This window comes from Zootoca vivipara, chromosome 1 (genome assembly GCF_963506605.1).
Source record: "Zootoca vivipara chromosome 1, rZooViv1.1, whole genome shotgun sequence".
Classification (NCBI taxonomy): domain Eukaryota; kingdom Metazoa; phylum Chordata; class Lepidosauria; order Squamata; family Lacertidae; genus Zootoca; species Zootoca vivipara.
The window spans coordinates 23,709,523-23,728,841 of record NC_083276.1 but is presented as its reverse complement, the minus strand read 5'-3'; the positions used below and the strand labels follow the sequence as shown (position 1 = coordinate 23,728,841).

General features: G+C 42.5%; 1 protein-coding gene across 2 annotated transcripts in view; it reads right to left on the bottom strand.

Annotated features, from left to right (window-relative positions):
* Positions 1-5,963: 5,963 nt before the first annotated feature.
* GALC (galactosylceramidase) overlaps positions 5,964-19,319 on the bottom strand; it is a 37,463-nt gene continuing 24,107 nt past the window's right edge. For both annotated transcript variants that reach the window (XM_035107697.2, XM_035107687.2), the window contains exons 10-17: positions 18,641-18,768; positions 18,094-18,183; positions 16,851-16,940; positions 15,362-15,506; positions 14,335-14,515; positions 12,751-12,911; positions 8,431-8,507; positions 5,964-7,723 (exon numbers count right to left, since the gene is read on the bottom strand). In XM_035107697.2, the coding sequence (XP_034963588.2) occupies positions 7,580-7,723; positions 8,431-8,507; positions 12,751-12,911; positions 14,335-14,515; positions 15,362-15,506; positions 16,851-16,940; positions 18,094-18,183; positions 18,641-18,768 (1,016 nt within the window). In that variant the 3' untranslated portion in view covers positions 5,964-7,579. The remainder of the gene's footprint in view (positions 7,724-8,430; positions 8,508-12,750; positions 12,912-14,334; positions 14,516-15,361; positions 15,507-16,850; positions 16,941-18,093; positions 18,184-18,640; positions 18,769-19,319) is intronic.

Here is a 19,319-nt window from a genome sequence, read left to right as displayed (position 1 = left end):
AGTGATATATCAAGAGGCAAATGAAAATAGCAGCTTGCTCTGATGGAGAAAGGGGTTTGTTGCATAAAGAGTTCACATGATGTTGTGTTTCGGAGCTCTCCTTTTGTTTAGTAACCCTCAGAATCCCACCCTTCCTCCAAGGAGTCCTGGCCACCTTTTAAACTCTCCAGAAATCACGTGAGGTATTAGACCGAGAGAGAAGATGCTAGTCACTTGTTAGCCATCCATGCTGATGTTATAAATACATACAAAGGGGAGTGGGACTCATCTGAAATTCAAACATTTGGAGGGCCACTGACTGGACATCCCTAGAGGGACTTGTCCAAGACTAGAAATGGGTAAATCTATAAATTTCGGTTTATTATGGCTGAGTAGGATTTGAGCCTCATTTCCCCACATCTCAGCCTACTGAACACACTTACTGCTGCACCACACTGGTTCATTTGCCTCCAGGTATAGGGCAGTGTATAATAATAATAATAATAATAATAATAATAATAATATTCAGATTCAGATTCAGATTCAGATTCAAATTGTGATTGTATGTGCGTGTTGTGCAGGGAAATGCCTCCGTTAAGTTACTTTCCCCCCTGTCATCCTGATGTGTTTATTTCTATTTATCAGTGAGGTGGAATCAAGATCCAACCACATTCAGTATCACTGAACCACATCCAATCCACCGGAATCTGATACTGTATTACAGTACACAGGAAGCAATAGAGATGGGTGAAATAGTCAGTTCAGTTTCTCATTTCTTCAATATTAATTATAATTATAATTATAATTTATTATTTATATCCCCAGCCACTCTGGGTGGCTTCCAACAGAAATATTAAAATTCTGCAATGCAGAATTTGGAGAAGTGGAAATTTAGAAGGATGTCTTTCTTTTGCTTCACGTATTGTTTCTGACAGTGCAAATTAGAAAGCTTTAAATGCAAGCAACCAATTTCCTCCTCCCCCCCCCCATCCCTAGGGAGCATCGATTTGACCGGCAGCAGATGAAAACTCAGAAATGAGAGGAATAACTTGCCCTTAAGGAAAGGAGATGGCCGCATTTGTCTTTGCAACTTGGCACTTACTTGTCATTTATTTATTTGCCACATCAGCATTCTGCAGCTTTCCCCAAACTGGCTCCTTCTTTCAGAGGTTGTTGGGGGCTACCATTCCCATCACCCCATGCCATTTATTAATTTATTTGATTTATATTCTACCCTTCCCCCTGAAGGAGCCCAAGGCAGCAGACACAGCAATGATAAAACATCAACAGGGGGGGTACAAATCTACTAACCATGAAGGCTATGCTCTACATCCCCAGTCAGAGACAGTAGTCTCCTGAATACCAGTCACTGGAAACCACAGCAGGGACAAATGCTTTGTTGCTCAGGTCCTGTGTGTTGGTTTTGCAAAGGTTGGCTGTTGTAAGAACGGGGTGGTGAATGAGATGGAGCATTGGTTTGATCCAGCAGGCTCTTCTTCTGTTTATGTTTTCACTTTAATGGCCCAGTGTTGGGTTTTCTTGGCATGGAATACCACCACACACCTTGACCCTCACCCGCTTTAATAAATAGCTTGCTCACCATAGTTACAGCAAGGGTAAAAGGAAATCTATCCAGAATGGACATGCCGAGTTGATTTGTGGCATTAAATGAGACCCGCTGCTCAAAAGACAGGCTTGCCTCGCATGACGCCAGAGAACTTCTCGAAAGTAGCTTGCTTTTGAGACGAACTAATAAGACTAAGTACCCTACAGCAGGAGCATCTGTGGATGCTGAAAGGCCTCATCAGGGAGGCTGGACAGCAGAGAATTGCTGCAATCCATCTTTGTAATGAAAAACGAACTGCAGCACCCTTTCTGGACTGAGCTCTGTTAAACATGCTGTGCTAGGAGCTCGTGAAAGATTGCAATGGTGGGAAAGCAGAGATAATATACCAAAGCCAGATATGAAAGGGGCTAAAGAAGACCCCAGTGATTGATACCTCAACACACTTGATTCTTTGGAGAAGACAGCGCTGTTAATAGTTGAATCTGAAGATTGGTTCACATATGTCTCAGGGCAGTGAAATGCCAGAGCTATCCCTCAGGTCCACTCATTTACTGTGTTGTAGAGCATTTCCAGAAACCCACAGGGTGGTTCTTTTCCATTTTGTATGCAAAAGCGTTTCATATGAACGGCTGCTTGGAATCTCCAAGATTGACCTCCAGTGGAATATGAGGTTGAGACCTGCAACATATTCCTCAGTGCAATTGGTGGCATTGTTTGAAGATCAGTCAGCCATCTGGGCTGCTCAACCTTCAGAAGCACAATGTGGTAATGAGACTGGGGGAGGAGTGTTTCCTCAAAAGGGAGATTTCTCAAGCCAAGAGGAATTCAAGGGCCAAAAGTATGTGTGATGCAGGAGATACGTGCCCCTTGCCACTTTTCGATCAGGAAAATGGCCTGCAGAGGAAAAAGTTGCACACACATTCACACAGCCCTGTTGCCCAATTCTGGTGTGTTCCAACCAAAGTCAGAGTGCTCTGCTATGCAGCACAGAGGCAAAAGCAAGAAGCCATTAAGAATAGGCTGGGCTCCTGTTAGACTCAAACTCCTAAGTGCATAAGCTGAGCCCTGCTGGATCAGGCCAAGGACTCATCTCAACCATCTCTCTGTTTTCATAGCAGCCAGCCAGATACCAACAGGAAACCCAGAAGCAGAACCTAACCAGCAGGGGTGCCAACTTGAAGAAAATAAAGGGGGTGGGCAGGCAAGGGCAGTGATTCATGGGAGAGAGGTTGGGGCAGGGAGGAAGAAGGGACAGATATGAAAGTTGAAAGGAAATGGTGAAGCTCTGGACAATGTCCCTCTCCCCAACCCTCCTCCTCCTCCTCTCCCTAGTCCCCTGGCTCTTAGGGCATGTCTCATGTGGTTGAAAATGCGAGTCTGGGAGGGATTTAACTTGAGAGGAGCCTGCAGCTGGGATTGCCAACGGGAGCTTCTCTTGTTGGAAGAACACGTGGCAGACTGTGCAACACAGAGAGACTTAGCAGAAGCAGCTGGAGAACGCAAATCTCAGATTCCTCGTTTCGAACGTTGAGGTGCTGCGATTTCCTCTGCTCACTCTGCCCACCCCTCCACCCCCGCACATATACCCCTTCAAGGTTTTCATTCTCTCCCCCTCTCTCTTCTCTGTCTCTCCTCCTGTGATGTGCTTGTGTGTATTAAAGAGCAAGGTAGCAGCTGTCTTATAACAGAGCAGAATGTAGCCAGCTCCAAAAGCAGAACTAAGGAAATTTCCCATTTTGCATTTGAATATTTTATTTATTTTATTCTCTCTCCCGACCCAAAAAGCATGATACAGCTGTGGAACTATCAAGTGTGTTCTGCATTTCTTTATTCATTTTTTATTATTATTTCTATCCATTGTTGCAGGGAGGGGGGAGGGCTAATCACCACTCGTGCTGCCTTAAAGCCATGAAAACTAACACATGATCAAGGTGTTGTTGTTTTCCCACATTCACAATTTAACTTGAGCTTGCCTTTTCTATTTTCCTGATATGCTTAATAGAGAACAGCGCATTGCTGTCTACCAGCATAATGCAGAGTAGCTACATCGTTGCAGTTCTCTGTGTACATCTGTTCCGAATAGACGTTAAGCAACGTTTCCTGGGATTTATCCTTTTCACTTCCTTCCTCCATTCCGGCAAACCCAAACATTGTAATACAACCTTGCTCCATATTTCACCGAGCCATATTGAAATATGCTCCCAGTATTGCGGAACCATCTGGGCTGTTGGATTGCAATGGCTAATTACAAATCTTTGGGATATTTAACATTTTGGCAGCCTGTTTCCTTCCCAAGGGCACTCAATGTTGGAATGAGCACTTATGAAAGGTGAAGCTGTAGGCTCCAGGAATGACTACATCCGCACATCTCATCCTTCCTCCAAGAGACTCAGGGTGTGCCATCCATAGGGATAAAGTCCAGTTTATCCTGAGAACCCTGTAAAGTAGGTTAGATTGACTGAATGACCCAAGGTCACCCAGTGAGCTTCATGGGCAAACAGGAATTTCAATTAAAGCTGGGCTGCTCTCCCGCTCCCTGTGAAATCAGGAATAGATTTTCTGCTTCTTTCTTGTGTTGGTTGTGGGGAGATAAAAAGTTCCCAGTTTGTTGGGGGAAGGAGAGATCCCATACTGCACTTTTGTGTTGTGGTGGCTGAGGGTTTTGTATTCCCCATCAAAAGTGTGCCACATCCCATTGCTCCCAAGGCAACCAGGAAGCATTGCAAGGTGCTCTCCGTTTCCTGCCAACCACATGGTTCTGAGTGGCACAAGGCTTTAAATAAAAAAAGAGAAAGAAATGGGGGGGGTGTTTTCCTCTTGCAAGTGGTCAAAAAAGAGCTGGCTGGATTTGTTAGCCCAGTTCTAATTTGAACAGAGGCCACCCAAACCAATTCCATAATGGCCATTGGTCCAACGCATCAATCAGGGCCCACCCTTGATGTCGTATTTACCACAAGTGATATGAAAGATGGAAGGAAGATAGGGGGTGCAAGGCGCTTCCTTACCATGGTTGGATTATTACCTTGTGAAGACTGGACTAGCAGTGCTCTGGAAAAGGCTGCATTCCCCCTACAGAGGCAAGTGCAGAGTATGGGTGTGTTTCTTGATCCAGCTCTGTCACTGGAGGCCCAGGAAGCCTCAGTGGCCAGAAGCACCTTCTACCTGCTGCGATTGGTGCAACCGCTACAGCCATTCCTAGACCAAGAGAGCCTGACCGCAGCAGTTCAGGCACTGGCGACTTTAAGACTAGATAACTGCAACACATGGTATGTGGGGCTTTCCCTGCACAGGATATAGAAACCAGTGGTTAGTGCAGAGTACTGCTGCACTGTTGATGACAGCAGTGAGACCTTGTTAGCATGTAACACCTTTGCTCAGTTTCCACTGGTTGTCCATTTGCCAAGTTCAAGGTGTTACTATTAGCATATAAAGCCCTTAACTCCCTGAGAATCATTGCCATGTTCCTCATACAGGTTCCTCATAAATCAATATTTTAGTGTGACAGCACCTACCATTTGGAACTCTCTGTGTATTGATATAAGGCAGGCAGTTTCACTGTACTCTTTTTGGTACCTGCTTAAAACATTTTTGTTTAAGCAAGCTTACCTAGACATGGAGAAGTTACATGTGTTTTATCTCTTTTTAGCTCCTGTTCATTTCAATCATATTTTGAATGCTTCTACATACCCGATTTAAGTGTTTGTAGGTAATTGTAATGTTTCATTTTGTACTTTTGTATACCACTTATAGTTTCTCTTATGATCAAGTGGTACATAAATTTTGTTCCATAAAAATGCTATGTGCTACACTGATTTACCTACACCTACACTGAACAAATACAAGATGAAAAACAGGTGATACGGACTTCCCACTTTTATTCTGTGCAGCTGCTGAATGTTATTTTAAATGAAGACATTTTTCTAATGTACCTCTTGTATTTTGATTTCTGTTTGTATTATCCTACCATGTTTGTTGTTATCTTGATTTCTGTTTGCACATTTTGTGTGTGTGTTTGTGTGTGTGTGTAAACTGCTTAGGAGATTTTGCCAAAATGTTAATCAGTGTATACTTTATCCAAATAATGCAACTTCTAAGGCTAGACCTGAAGACCCAGTAGATTTGGATTGGGCTCCCTCTTGTGGACAAGAATCCGGATATTCTTCAAAGTGTTCCTATATTTCCAACTGATTTTGTTTTTATTTTAATTGTGTTGCCAATATATGATTTATTGCTCATTCATTGTAAAATGCAGACCACACATGTGGTGAAACCCTTCAGCGTATATTCCTATTTAGTGAAGAAGGCTGTGAAAATACAAGCCTCTTTGGGTCTGAGATCAGACTCTACAAAAGAGGAAAGCTTACCTCTGAACCTTCAGGAAAAGCGACAATTTTTAAAGCAGTACCATAGACATATAAAGGTTTTAAAGCAGCATTTATTTTTCCCATTTGAAACATGGTGGTAATGAGCTTTGTGGTGGTCAACCACCATATGCCAGCTTTTTGCTGTAACATCAAGGCAATTCTTGTTAAGAATCATGAAAAGTCCAAACATTCAGCAAACATTAACCTGTTGAACACATTCACAACCCAGCAAAGTTTAGTCTACCGTTTAATAAATTAACAAGAAACAAATATTGTTATTATGCTACATTTAGTACATAATGCAAAAAAAGAAATTATCTGCCCTAGCACAAAAAGGGTGAGAAATCTTTGGAATAAATGCAGCCAATCAGTCATGACCTTACATCTTCATTGCTTATGGTGAAAGCCCATCAAGAAGGAAATGCTACAATGAACATCTTTATCTGCACTTTTGAATTTGGTCTGAATTGAGTTCTGCCTGACAAAAAGCCCTGTCTCTGTCTCCACCATCACCTTCCTTACTTCGCACCCATGTCTAGCTGGTGGACCTCATAGCTCTACTATATCCTGCAAGCCTGAAATTTGCCACCATAGATTAGCAGTCAATACAAGCATTACATGTCTCAAGGACAGTTCACAGTGATTTCTCTGGTCACCAATAAAGTTCCAACCAGACTCATGCAAAAGTATTGTTTGTACGAGCTATTTTCTCCTTGCAGGACACATATTTAACTTGACTCATATGAAGGTTGTGATTCCCACAAATGGTGCATGGCTGAAAGCTTGGCAACTTCAAGTGCTTTCATACTGACTTGTGCAAATTGGCTCTTAGGATCGTGAGGGTGGGGGGTGGGGATAAACATTCTCCCTTGATTTTTCATCCACATTACTTTTACAGATTCTTTCCCCCTTCCATTTACCGAAAGAGGCAGACAAGCTTAGAAGAGAAGCCAAAGAGGCAAGGCAAGTTGTGGGGTTATCAAACCTTCGAACAGTGACAGGCACCATCGACATATTTGCTACACTGCCATTAGCAGAGGTAGTTTAAAATAAGGCACTTCATAAGGAAGCCAGCTAGCAGCTGGCTTTTCATTAAAAACAGATATATGAATTAAGACTTTAGAAGAGGAGGAGTGAAACCTTTCATTTCCTGGAAGGGGACATTTAAATCCGTTGAGTCCCTTATTCCATCACCTCAGATAAAGTATGAAAGAGGCAAAAGGATCTTTCAGTTCACAGCACTTCATAACAGCCAGATACACCAGGCACTTCTGAAAAGGAATGGACTTCATAGCTTTTGAAACAGTTGAAAACAGCAGTTTTCTGAGGTCTCGTCTCTGTTGCACATTTCTTAAAATGAGGCTAAACAGTCACAATTCCCACCAATGAAACGACAAGGACTGTGCTCCAGTTCCATTTATACGGGGCGAGGGGAGAGAGGGAGACTTTCTGCCAAGTGAGAAAACTGAATTCTGAGAAAATCCTAATTAGGACGACACAAACGCATTTACACTTTAGAAGAAAGTTGAATTCATCCACAAAAGCTGTAGGGGAAACGAAACAAAAATTCTGTACCAATGTCAATTACAAAATGACGACGGCAACAGGGTTGAAACTGGCTCAAGTTAAAAGGAATCAAGAATCGGCTTGTCCAAGTATGACGGGTGTCTCAGCTGGCCTGGACATGAAAGTTGTCAAATTGTGTAAATTCATAAGTGTGCGTCCCAATAGCTGCCCATCCGTTTCCAGGATCCGTTACAGTGAGGTTCGCCCAGAGAGGATAGCCGTTTAACATGCCAGACGCATTGGTGCCCTGTCAAAAGTAAGGGGAGAACATTAATGTACAGGGTCTGGTGTGGATTTCAGTAAACTGATTGAGAACGAGGGCTGCAAAGCTATCTGGAAACTGCTTTGCAAAGTGAGTTGAAGTGAAAGACATCCAAGTGTGTTTCCCAATGATGATGGAGGATGTGACTATCAATGGTTACTACCCATGGTGGATATGTTCTGCCTTTCATTGTTTTTGCTGCAGGAGACTAGCATGGCTGCACCTCTGGAAAATCCTATATATTGATAGCAAAGCAGGTTTTCCAAGTGTGGATTCTTATATAGCCAAAACACCATCATCTACATACAAGATGAGAGATGCTCCAGGGTACACTAAGGTTTCTGCGGAGGGAGCAGGGTTGGAGCAAAACAGTCCAGGGAGGACAAAGCCTGCTTAGTGGCTATGGAATGGAATATCCTGAAAAGAGGTTTGGCTGGCTGAAACCCTGAACTAAAGCACTCCTCACTCAGCATTTTCATTGTAGGTTCCATCTGTTATGACGGACAAGTGGTATTAGCAGGTCATCAACATTTATCAGGGGAATACTTCTCATAGCAATTTAAATGATAGCTATTTTAGGCTTATAAGCTATTTTAGGCTTATTGCTATTTTAGAACTCTAAAGAATTTAAATGCCATCCCTTGCTATCGGTCAAAATTAATCTTATTTTATACTCCAGCTTCGGTGCTTACCGTAAGAATCAGAGTGAGGGTATGCCATGCCTTGGCTCGCACACCAGACAGTCCTCTCATCAAGACCTCTTCCCCACCTGGAAAAAGAAGAAAAGAAAAGAAAAGAAAAGAAAAGAAAAGAAAAGAAGAAGAAGAAGAAGAAGAAGAAGAAGAAGAAGAAGAAATTTTCTTTATTTGGGACATGCCCTAAAATTATACATTACAGTGGTACCTCTAGTTACGAACTTAATCCGTTCCGGAGGTCCGTTCTTAACCTGAAACTGTTCTTAACTAGAGAAGAAGAAGAAGATTCCGTACAGGCACACTATTTGAGGGCCTATGCACATGCCTCAGAGGCCTTCCAGATTTCAAACCTCTAGAGCCTAGATCTAAGATTATGGTGTTTGTTTGTTTGTTTGTTTTTGAAAAAAACAACACCTTTGTACAAAGGCCTTGTAGGCCATGGACTCTAAAGTCATCCATTTGATCAAGCAAGAGGTGACTTGATATTTTACTCACAGCAGCGCACCCATATCACAGGGTGATGGCCTGAAAATTGCGCCTACACTGTGCCCTTTCCTCTGCCATGTATGAAGCATCAGCCATCAGTTGCTTCAGGCAACTTCTAAGGACATATTTTTGCCCAGGTGCTCCCTGGCCCCTAAAGCACTGGCCCCTTATTTATTACTGATTTTTTTGTCTGTTTTGTATGCCACTTAGGGATTTTTTTCAAAAAAAATAATAAACCACTTAGAAACACTTTCAATATTTCAAAGCAGCTAGCCCTCCTTCTACACTTGAGCATTTAACGCTGCAAATAAGAACCATTCAGAACAGTTTTTGGTTGAAAAAGTTTTGCTTTGATTGCTCCGTGTCAGTTATGATTATTATCTGATAAACTAGCAAAGGCACCTCGGCTTGAAATCAAAATCAAATGAGGGGTGGAGGAGGACACCCAACAGAAAACAGCAATTACAAGTAAGAGAACTATTGCATAATGGATTTGCAAGCCTCAAACCCTTAGAAATGCCATTCTGCATTACCTACTGCAGGATAAGCTGCAACTATTTAATTGTTGTTGTTTAGTCGTTTAGTCGTGTCCGACTCTTCGTGACCCCATGGACCAGAGCACGCCAGGCACTCCTGTCTTGCACTGCCTCCCGCAGTTTGGTCAAACTCATGTTCGTAGCTTCAAGAACACTGTCCAACCATCTTGTCCTCTGTCGTCCCCTTCTCCTAGTGCCCTCAATCTTTCCCAACATCAGGGTCTTTTCCAAGGATTCTTCTCTTCTCATGAGGTGGCCAAAGTATTGGAGCCTCAGCTTCACGATCTGTCCTTCCAGGGAGCACTCAGGGCTGATTTCCTTCAGAATGGATAGGTTTGATCTTCTTGCAGTCCATGGGACTCTCAAGAGTCTCCTCCAGCACCATAATTCAAAAGCATCAATTCTTCGGCGATCAGCCTTCTTTATGGTCCAGCTCTCACTTCCATACATCACTACTGGGAAAACCATAGCTTTAACTATACGGACCTTTGTCGGCAAGGTGATGTCTCTGCTTTTTAAGATGCTGTCTAGGTTTGTCATTGCTTTTCTCCCAAGAAGCAGGCGTCTTTTAATTTCGTGACTGCTGTCACCATCTGCAGTGATCAAGGAGCCCAAGAAAGTAAAATCTCTCACTGCCTCCATTTCTTCCCCTTCTATTTGCCAGGAGGTGATGGGACCAGTGGCCATGATCTTGGTTTTTTTGATGTTGAGCTTCAGACCATATTTTGCGCTCTCCTCTTTCACCCTCATTAAAAGGTTCTTTAATTCCTCCTCGCTTTCTGCCATCAAGGTTGTGTCATCTGCATATCTGAGGTTGTTGATATTTCTTCCGGCAATCTTAATTCCAGCTTGGGATTCATCTAGTCCAGCCTTTCGCATGATGAATTCTGCATATAAGTTAAATAAGCAGGGAGACAATATACAACCTTGTCGTACTCCTTTCCCAATTTTGAACCACTCAGTTGTTCCATATCCAGTTCTAACTGTAGCTTCTTGTCCCACATAGAGATTTCTCAGGAGACAGATGAGGTGATCAGGCACTCCCATTTCTTTAAGAACTTGCCATAGTTTGCTGTGGTCGACACAGTCAAAGGCTTTTGCATAGTCAATGAAGCAGAAGTAGACGTTTTTCTGGAACTCTCTAGCTTTCTCCATAATCCAGCGCATGTTTGCTATTTGGTCTCTGGTTCCTCTGCCCTTTCGAAATCCAGCTTGCACTTCTGGGAGTTCTCGATCCACATACTGCCTAAGCCTGCCTTGTAGAATTTTAAGCATAACCTTGCTAGCGTGTGAAATGAGCGCAATTGTGCGGTAGTTGGAGCATTCTTTGGCACTGCCCTTCTTTGGAATTGGGATGTAGACTGATCTTCTCCAATCCTCTGGCCATTGCTGAGTTTTCCAAACTTGCTGGCATATTGGGTGTATCACCTTAACAGCATCGTCTTTTAAAATTTTAAATAGTTCAGCTGGAATATCATCACTTCCACTGGCCTTGTTATTAGCAGTGCTTTCTAAGGCCCATTTGACTTCACTCTCCAAGATGTCTGGCTCAAGGTCAGCAACCACACTACCTGGGGTGTACGAGACCTCCATATCTTTCTGGTATAATTCCTCTGTGTATTCTTGCCACCTCTTCTTGATGTCTTCTGCTTCTGTTAGGTCCTTACCACTTTTGTCCTTGATTATGGTAATCTTTGTACGAAATGTTCCTTTCATATCTCCAATTTTCTTGAACAGATCTCTGGTTTTCCCCATTCTATTGTTTTCCTCTATTTCTTTGCATTGCTCATTTAAGAAGACCCTCTTGTCTCTCCTTGCTGTTTTTTGGAAATCTGCATTCAGTTTCCTGTATCTTTCCCTATCTCCCTTGCATTTTGCTTGCCTCCTCTCCTCCGCTATTCGTAAGGCCTCGTTGGATAGCCATTTTGCTTTCTTGCATTTCCTTTTCCTTGGGATGGTTTTCGTTGCTGCCTCCTGTATAATGTTACGAGCCTCCATCCATAGTTCTTCAGGCACTCTGTCCACCAAATCTAAATCCTTAAACCTGTTCCTCACTTCCACTGTGTATTCATAAGGGATTTGATTCAGATTGTATCTTACTGGCCCAGTGCTTTTTCCTACTTTCTTCAGTTTAAGCTGGAATTTTGCTATAAGAAGCTGATGATCTGAGTTACAGTCAGCTCCAGGTCTTGTTTTTGCTGACTGTATAGAGCTTCTCCATCTTTGGCTGCAGAGAATATAATCAATCTGATTTCGATGCTGCCCATTTGGTGATATCCATGTGTAGAGTCGTCTCTTGTGTTGTTGGAAGAGAGTGTTTGTGATGACCAGCTTGTTCTCTTGACAGAACTCTATTAGCCTTTGCCCTGCTTCATTTTGAACTCCAAGGCCAAACTTGCCAGTTGTTCCTTTTATCTCTTGATTCCCTACTTTAGCATTCCAATCCCCTGTAATGAGAAGAACATCCTTCTTTGGTGTCATTTCTAGAAGTTGTTGTAGGTCTTCATAGAATTGGTCAATTTCACTTTCTTCAGCACCGGTAGTTGGTGCATAAACTTGGATTACTGTGATGTTAAAAGGTCTGCCTTGGATTCGTATCGAGATCATTCTGTCATTTTTGAGATTGCATCCCATTACAGCTTTTGCCACTCTTTTGTTGACTATGAGGGCCACTCCATTTCTGCTACAGGATTCTTGCCCACAGTAGTAGATATGATAGTCACCCGAACTGAATTCGCCCATTCCCTTCCATTTTAGTTCACTGATGCCCAGGATGTCAATATTTATTCTTGTCATCTCATTTTTGACCACATCCAGCTTACCTCCACTCATGGTTCTTACATTCCAGGTTCCTATGCAATATTTTTCTTTACAGCATCGGACTTTCCTTTCGCTTCCAGGCATATCCGCAACTGAGCGTCCTTTCGGCTTTGGCCCAGCCGCTTCATCAGCTCTGAATCTACTTGTACTTGTCCTCCGCTCTTCCTCAGTAGCATGTTGGACGCCTTCCGACCTGAGGGGCTCATCTTCCAGCGTCATAACTTTTATATGCCTGTTGTCTTTGTCCATGGAGTTTTCTTGGCAGGGATACTGGAGTGGCTTGCCAGTTCCTTCTCCAGGTGGATCACGTTTAGTCAAAACTCTCCACTATGACCTGTCCATCTTGGGTGGCCCTGCATGGCATAGCTCATAGCTTCTCTGAGTTATTCAAGCCCCTTCGCCACGACAAGGCATTGATCCATGAAGGGGAAACTATTTAATTAAGCATGCAAAATCCATTTTAAAGGATACTCACTGAGATCACCTGTGACTCGGTATGTACCATCAGGAAATACCCAGAAGAAAATGCCTTTAGCAGCTTTGATGTATATCCCACCTCTGTCCACTCTTCCCGCAATGAATGCACCTCCATCATCTGATTCTATGTAAATGTCGCAAGTTATTGTTAGGTTTACCCTGCAAAAAGACAAATGCAGTTCTCAGCACTGGAAAAGTGTCGGTTTTGGCATTAGTCTTCCAACAACAGAGGTGCTGTGCTCTTTGTGGTGCTTAGTTAAACAAGAAAAGTTCCAACCACTTCTAAGTGAAAACATACGGTATTTAAGGACCTGTATGCATGAGTCCTTGTCAGGGAAACAGGCAGAGTATCAATGAATAAACATATTGTAATAATTATAATGCAGTTCTTCCTGCACTTGTTTTGTATTTAGAAACTACAGCTGGTGGGAGAGGTGGAATCTGGATCAGTACTGTGGCACAACAGAGGTTGACTCTCCCTGCCCGCCCCCCAACATTTTCCAAGAGCTGCTTAAAGTGAAGAGCAACTGCACCCAAGGAGGCACCCAGTCCATTCCTCAGCTATCCCTGCGCAGGGCAAATAACAGAATCCCAGGGAGCGGAGGAAGAAGATAGGAAGGAAGGGAAAAGAGACACCTAGCCAACTGCTCTTTGTTTTTATATGTAAGCCACCCTCAAATGGAGTTGTATCCAGTGCTTTCCCCCCCCTGGAAAAATAGGTGCTGGTACTCACCACGAGGCTGTTACAATAAGTGTCACACTTTTTTAAGGGGGGGGAGTGCCAGAACACATACCATTGAGTACCCCCTGGAAAAAAGCACGGGTTGTATCCAATTACATCCTTATGCAAGCAAAATGATTTTCACTTGCACAATTGAACACCACTTCCTCTCTTCCTCCCCACCTACTAAATCTACTCCAGAGGGTTAGGGAAACCCAAGAGCAGATTTTTTGGGGGGGGGTGGGGGCACACGGGGAGGAAAGAGAACGGTAGGTTCTGTTGTGTGAGCAGTAGTTGTTCCAATCGTGCAGTGACGTCACTGAATACAACCCAACATCTTTATTATAGAGCAAAAAACCAAACTGATAAGAAAAACTAAACTGCAGGGACTGCAGCACATTTATAAGCGCAGAGCTCCAATACTGAAGAGATAAAAGGAGTAGCAAGTAATACTCTGAACCATAGTTCATTCACAATCCTGTAACACTCCGATTTCCAAACACACAATCTAAGGCAGTTTTCTTTTTAAGTTCAACCATGCATGCTCATTAAATTCACACTCTGCAACACCTTGGTTTCCATCAGCTTCTTTTCACGTAGTTATGCTAAAACAACAGCAGGTGGCAGCCTTGAATCACATTAAATACTGTACGTCGCCATGCAGCACCTGGTTTACATAACCACAAAAACCCAGCAAACAAAAAGACAGCTTGCAATTCATTGGCGAGGGATGCCCTTTTGCATTCACTGATGTTCAAATCTGCATATCGCAGAAAATAAAATCAGTGCAATTACTGGATTGCACTGCAACTTTACACCAAGCTGGAAATTCAGCGGGTTGCACTGCGTTTAATTACATACCATTTGTAGTTGCCAATAATGCTGATGGGATGCTTTGATTCAGTAACCCAGGTTATAGGCCTCTGCGTCACCACCTGTCGGAGGGTGAAGACGTGCTCCCCTGGATCGGAAACGTTTACAAAGTACTCAAACACCCCAGTCTGATCGGCAAAGTTTGGGGCCTCACTGAAAGGTGGGTTGCCTGTTGGGAGAACAGAAAGCTCACTATTTCACTCGCCTGCACTACGAAAGAAGATATGACAGCTTCTCTCAGCCCCACCGCAACACCAGGGACGCAGCAGGCAGAACCTGACACAGAGCTGACATCCCCCCAATTTGGTAACAAACTGAGTGTTTCATTAGGGTCATCAAAGTTGAAGAGGACACCTGAAAGCCTCTCAGGAATTGAAGCCCATGGAGGATCCTCAATCCTAACCTGCAAGCAGTTCCGGCACTGGATGCAAATCTCAACACGGATGGCTGTTTTTGACCTTGCGGCAGAGCTGGGGAACCGTCTACATTCTTTTTCTGGTCTACCTTCCAAGGGCCATGTGGCAGTGGCAGGCGGAGCCATACATGTAAACGTTACCTTTACAAAGTAGGCTACCTTCTACACACACTCACACTTTCCTCTCCATCCTCAACCCTGTCAAGCAAGAGGCTTTATCAGACACATCACAGCCAGGCAGAAATGCTCAAGGTCCAAACAGATCCAGGGAGGTGTGTGGCTACAGAGAATCAAGAAGGCCAGAGGAGCCAGGGCTGTGGGTTGCAATTGGCCCCCAGACCTGAGGTTCTAGCACCCCTGCCTTGGGGGATCAGAAGTCTTTCCTGAAGCTGAAGGTCCACAAAAAGAAACTTGAACATCCACTGAGTATATGCTGGATACTCCGCAGGTCAAACATTTGTGTTAATGCCTCATTATGTCTCAATCATGTATGCTTGAGAATTAATACTATTGATAAGGACCCTGTGCTAGCCTGGGACCACCAGATAATGTCCCATCCCACCTCCTGACCCCAAATAATGACTTCCAAGTATTACTTACGGATATTGAAATCATCCTTGTAATTGGAAGGAAATGGCTGGGATGCAGGAGGATCTGGGAAAGGCTTCTCAAAGCCTGCTGTCAAGGTTGTCAAAGTATAGACCTCATCCAGACCCAGATTTAGTGTCAACACACCTTCAGAAACCTGCGTGGAGAAAGGATGCACAAGAAACTTTGGAAAAGCAACTTGAAATTTATAGCATTTTATTCTTTGAAAGAGAACTATTTGAAAATGATTCATAGATGGCATTTAACTCCAAGTAGGCTGGCCAAGATTTACAAGACGGAACCAGATAGGTACTGGAAGTGTAAAGAGGTGAAGGGAACATTCTTTCACATGTGGTGGACATGTAAAAAGGTAAAAGAGTTTTGGGAACTGATTTATAATGAACTGGAAAAAAATGTTTGAAATTACTTCTCCCCAAAAAATCAGAGTCCTTTCTGCTGGGGATACCCCAGGCTGAAATCCTCAGGTGTCAGAAAAGGTTATTTATGTATGCAACAACTGTGGCCCATGTTTTGTTAGCCCCAAAATGGAAAGTGAGCAAGGTCCTCTCTAAAGAGGATTGGCAACCTAAGTTGAAAGAATATGCACAGCTTGCAGATTTGGCATATAGAATAAGATAGCAAGAAGAACATACGTCAAAAGAAGATTGGAAAATGTTTATTGAGTATATGGAAAATAACTGTGTACAGCTCAAAACGCTGGCAACGTTAAGATAAATACAACAGAGTAAATAATTCTTGATGGACGTAATAGTGGAAAACCGAATGGAATGGTTATTGTAAAATATGCAGGGTCGTAAGATAGGCAAAATGAATAATGGAAAGAGAAGAAGGGAAGACATTGGATGAAAATGTAATAAAAATGATAGAGAGAGAGAGAGAGAAATGATGCACAAGTGGTTGACTAGAGGCAGGAAATATAGATGAAATCTTTCATCTTGAGTGCAAGATTAACACTACCAGGTTGACTAAGCTTTAGCCACAACCTCTAGATGTGACATTTTACTGCAACAATACAAGGCATTATAGGTAAGTACAGTAAGGCATTACATTTCAGGCTTGGGACAGTAGTGAGTTTATGCAGTAAACAGAATCAATATTTAGCATGTTGTGGACTCATCAGGCAATCTTTATTTATAGGCCTGGAGAAAAGATCACAAGCAACATGGATTTTTCTTCTTCTTGAAGACTGCATTTTGTTATAAATTATTTGATTAATTCTATAAGATTTATATACCGCTTGATGGTAATAAAACTTCAAAGCATTTTACAAAAGAATAAAACAATAAAATTATTGGTCGGGGGGCAGTTGAAAACAACCATTTAAAACATTAAAAAAAATATTTACAGTCAATGATAAAAGACATGTCAACATTCTACATGTCTGGATAGGCAAGAATCAGTGCCAGTTCAGCAGATCAAAGCAATCGAGCTGACATTTATGGGGTAAGGTGATCTCGCAAGTAAATTAAGGCACACTTACATTTATGGGTCCAAGAGACTGGAACAATGTGGAGTTGGGAGAATTAAATTCAAGTTTAGAATACCACATGTGAAGAGATTTCAGCTTGCTCTGAGGAAGGGGGAGAAAACTTTTGTGAGTCATCTTATAAACCTTGTGGGTTTCTGAACGTGTTGTAAAGTGCAATATACAAAAGTGACACTCGATGGCAACATTGAGCTATTCCAAATTCAATGTCTTTTTCAAAACATATTTTTTTAAAAAAACATTTTTACAACAGATTTTATACGTGTGTAGATTCTAGCTTAATCAGGAATGGGGCAACTGTGGCCCTCCAGATTTTGTTGAACTACAACTCTAATCATCCACATCATTGGCCATGCTTGCTTAGGCTTATGGGAGCTACAGTCAAAGAGGTTCCCAATGCCAGAGCAAAGTAGAAGTCTTCCTCCTGGCAGATGTAAGGCCCACATAAAAATCATGGGCTGGTGACAATATCCAAACACCATGGATCTAGAATACCTAGCTGCCTACTGTTTTAATATTAATTTATTCATATACAACTGTTGTGTGGGCAACTCAATAAGAATGTATAGAGTGTAAGTCTGTAGTGGCAAAGTCCGCCCTTTTTAAAACCATTTTTTATTAAACACCTCAAAGCAATTTAACAATAAAACATATACAAACATTATCATATATTAAAAACAATTTCAAATTTGGTACGAGTCAAATCTCTGCTGAAAAAGAAAGGTCTCCAGCTGCTGCCAAAAAGGCAATAGAGACAGCAGCTGTCCAACATTCAGTGGAAGGGTAGGTGCCTTAACCCTAAAAAAAATGCATCATACAGAACAGAACATCATACAGAATACTAATGAGTGATCCAAAGCTGTGATCAACTCCCGTCCGAAAATCAATGTCCCAAATGTGAAGGACGTGCGGATCCAGAATTGGCCTCTACATTCACTTACAGACCCATTGTTAAAACAGTGTTTATGGAAGACAATCTTACTCAGATACGAGTGATCACCAAAGAAGAAAGAAGAAGAAGAGTGATCCAAAGCTGTGATTGGCTGAGTATAAATAAGTAGGATTATTTATATATGGTGCCTAGCTACATAGACACTTCAAAATAACAAATATGGATCACACACACAATTATTCCAAGATTCTGTTTTCTTTATATATCCTACTGCACATATATTGCACATTAGTGGCAGCACACAGAAGTGAGAGGCAGCAAATTAAGTGCATGCCATTTACTTACAAAGGATCCTTTGAGGTGGAAAGTTGCTTTCTGTGGTGACACAAAGTAGGGAAATAGTGGTGGCCTGATGCACTTGGAGTGGTCATGAGTCTGAAAATGAACAGCAAGGAACTCACATCAATCACCATCTCAACTCAAGACAATATATTATCTGAAACTAATACTCAAAAGACTCACATACTGTATTAACAACACAACTAGAACTCCATGTGCTGCTTAGGAGCTATGTGCTGGCTCTGGCTGAATTCCAGGTCCTGAACGGGGCCAATTTGGGTTGACCCAAAATTGAGCCAAAATGGGTTAAGGCAACCCTGGATCACTTTGGGGCTGTTAAAAGGGGAGCAATAGGGAGGTCAAAAGGGGGCAGTCAGTTGCCTGCATGTGTCCCCATCCCACATTGCAATCCCAAGCTTAAGATTTTAAACCCTAACGGACCATGGCAGACCAGCATACAGCACAGGTACCTTTAAAACACAATTGTTTTAAATAGCTGGAATACAGTTCTGAGCTAGGTAGATGTTGGCAGAGTGTGTTAAGAGAGCATTACCATGGTTTCAATGATGATTGTGAGGTTGCCTTGCTTATCAGTCAGAGACACGTAGCTGCCACCTTTTTCCAGATGCCCATCGGCTTGCAGGTAGTACCAGCCTGGTTGTGTGAAATGGGTAGTGTGTGCTGTGTCAAAACAGAAAAAGCAGACGAGGTTGTTTTTTCTTTCTTTCTATTGATAACATTACTACAGTTTTATCTTTTTTTGCAAACTGCATTGAGGGTTTTTGCTTTTGCAAAACTGACATCAGCAAAAAAAAGTGGGGGGAGGAAAGAAAACAATGAAAAAAGTAGACAGTCCCCGTCCCCCCCAAACATCCCCCAATTCCAAAACTAAGATAAAAATCAGGAGGGTCAGAGGCCCAAGGAAGGTGCCATAGATGTATCTGAGCACTGTGGTGCTCATGGACACCATGTTGGGGACCCCAGCTCTACACACACAGGTTGACGCAGAGAGGTGGGGACTGGCCCTAACAGTAGGCAGAGTGATGCAGCCATCTCAGGCAGCCAATTTGGGGTGACATGAAATCATTGCAGGAAATATTTATGTATTTATTGTTGATTTATTTTTACAAGACAGGAGAGGAACTTGTGGTATTTTCTGCCCCGGATACCAAAATAACTTTGTTGGTCTTGGGTACTATGTACTTTAGGGATAGAAAATGCATCATTTGCTG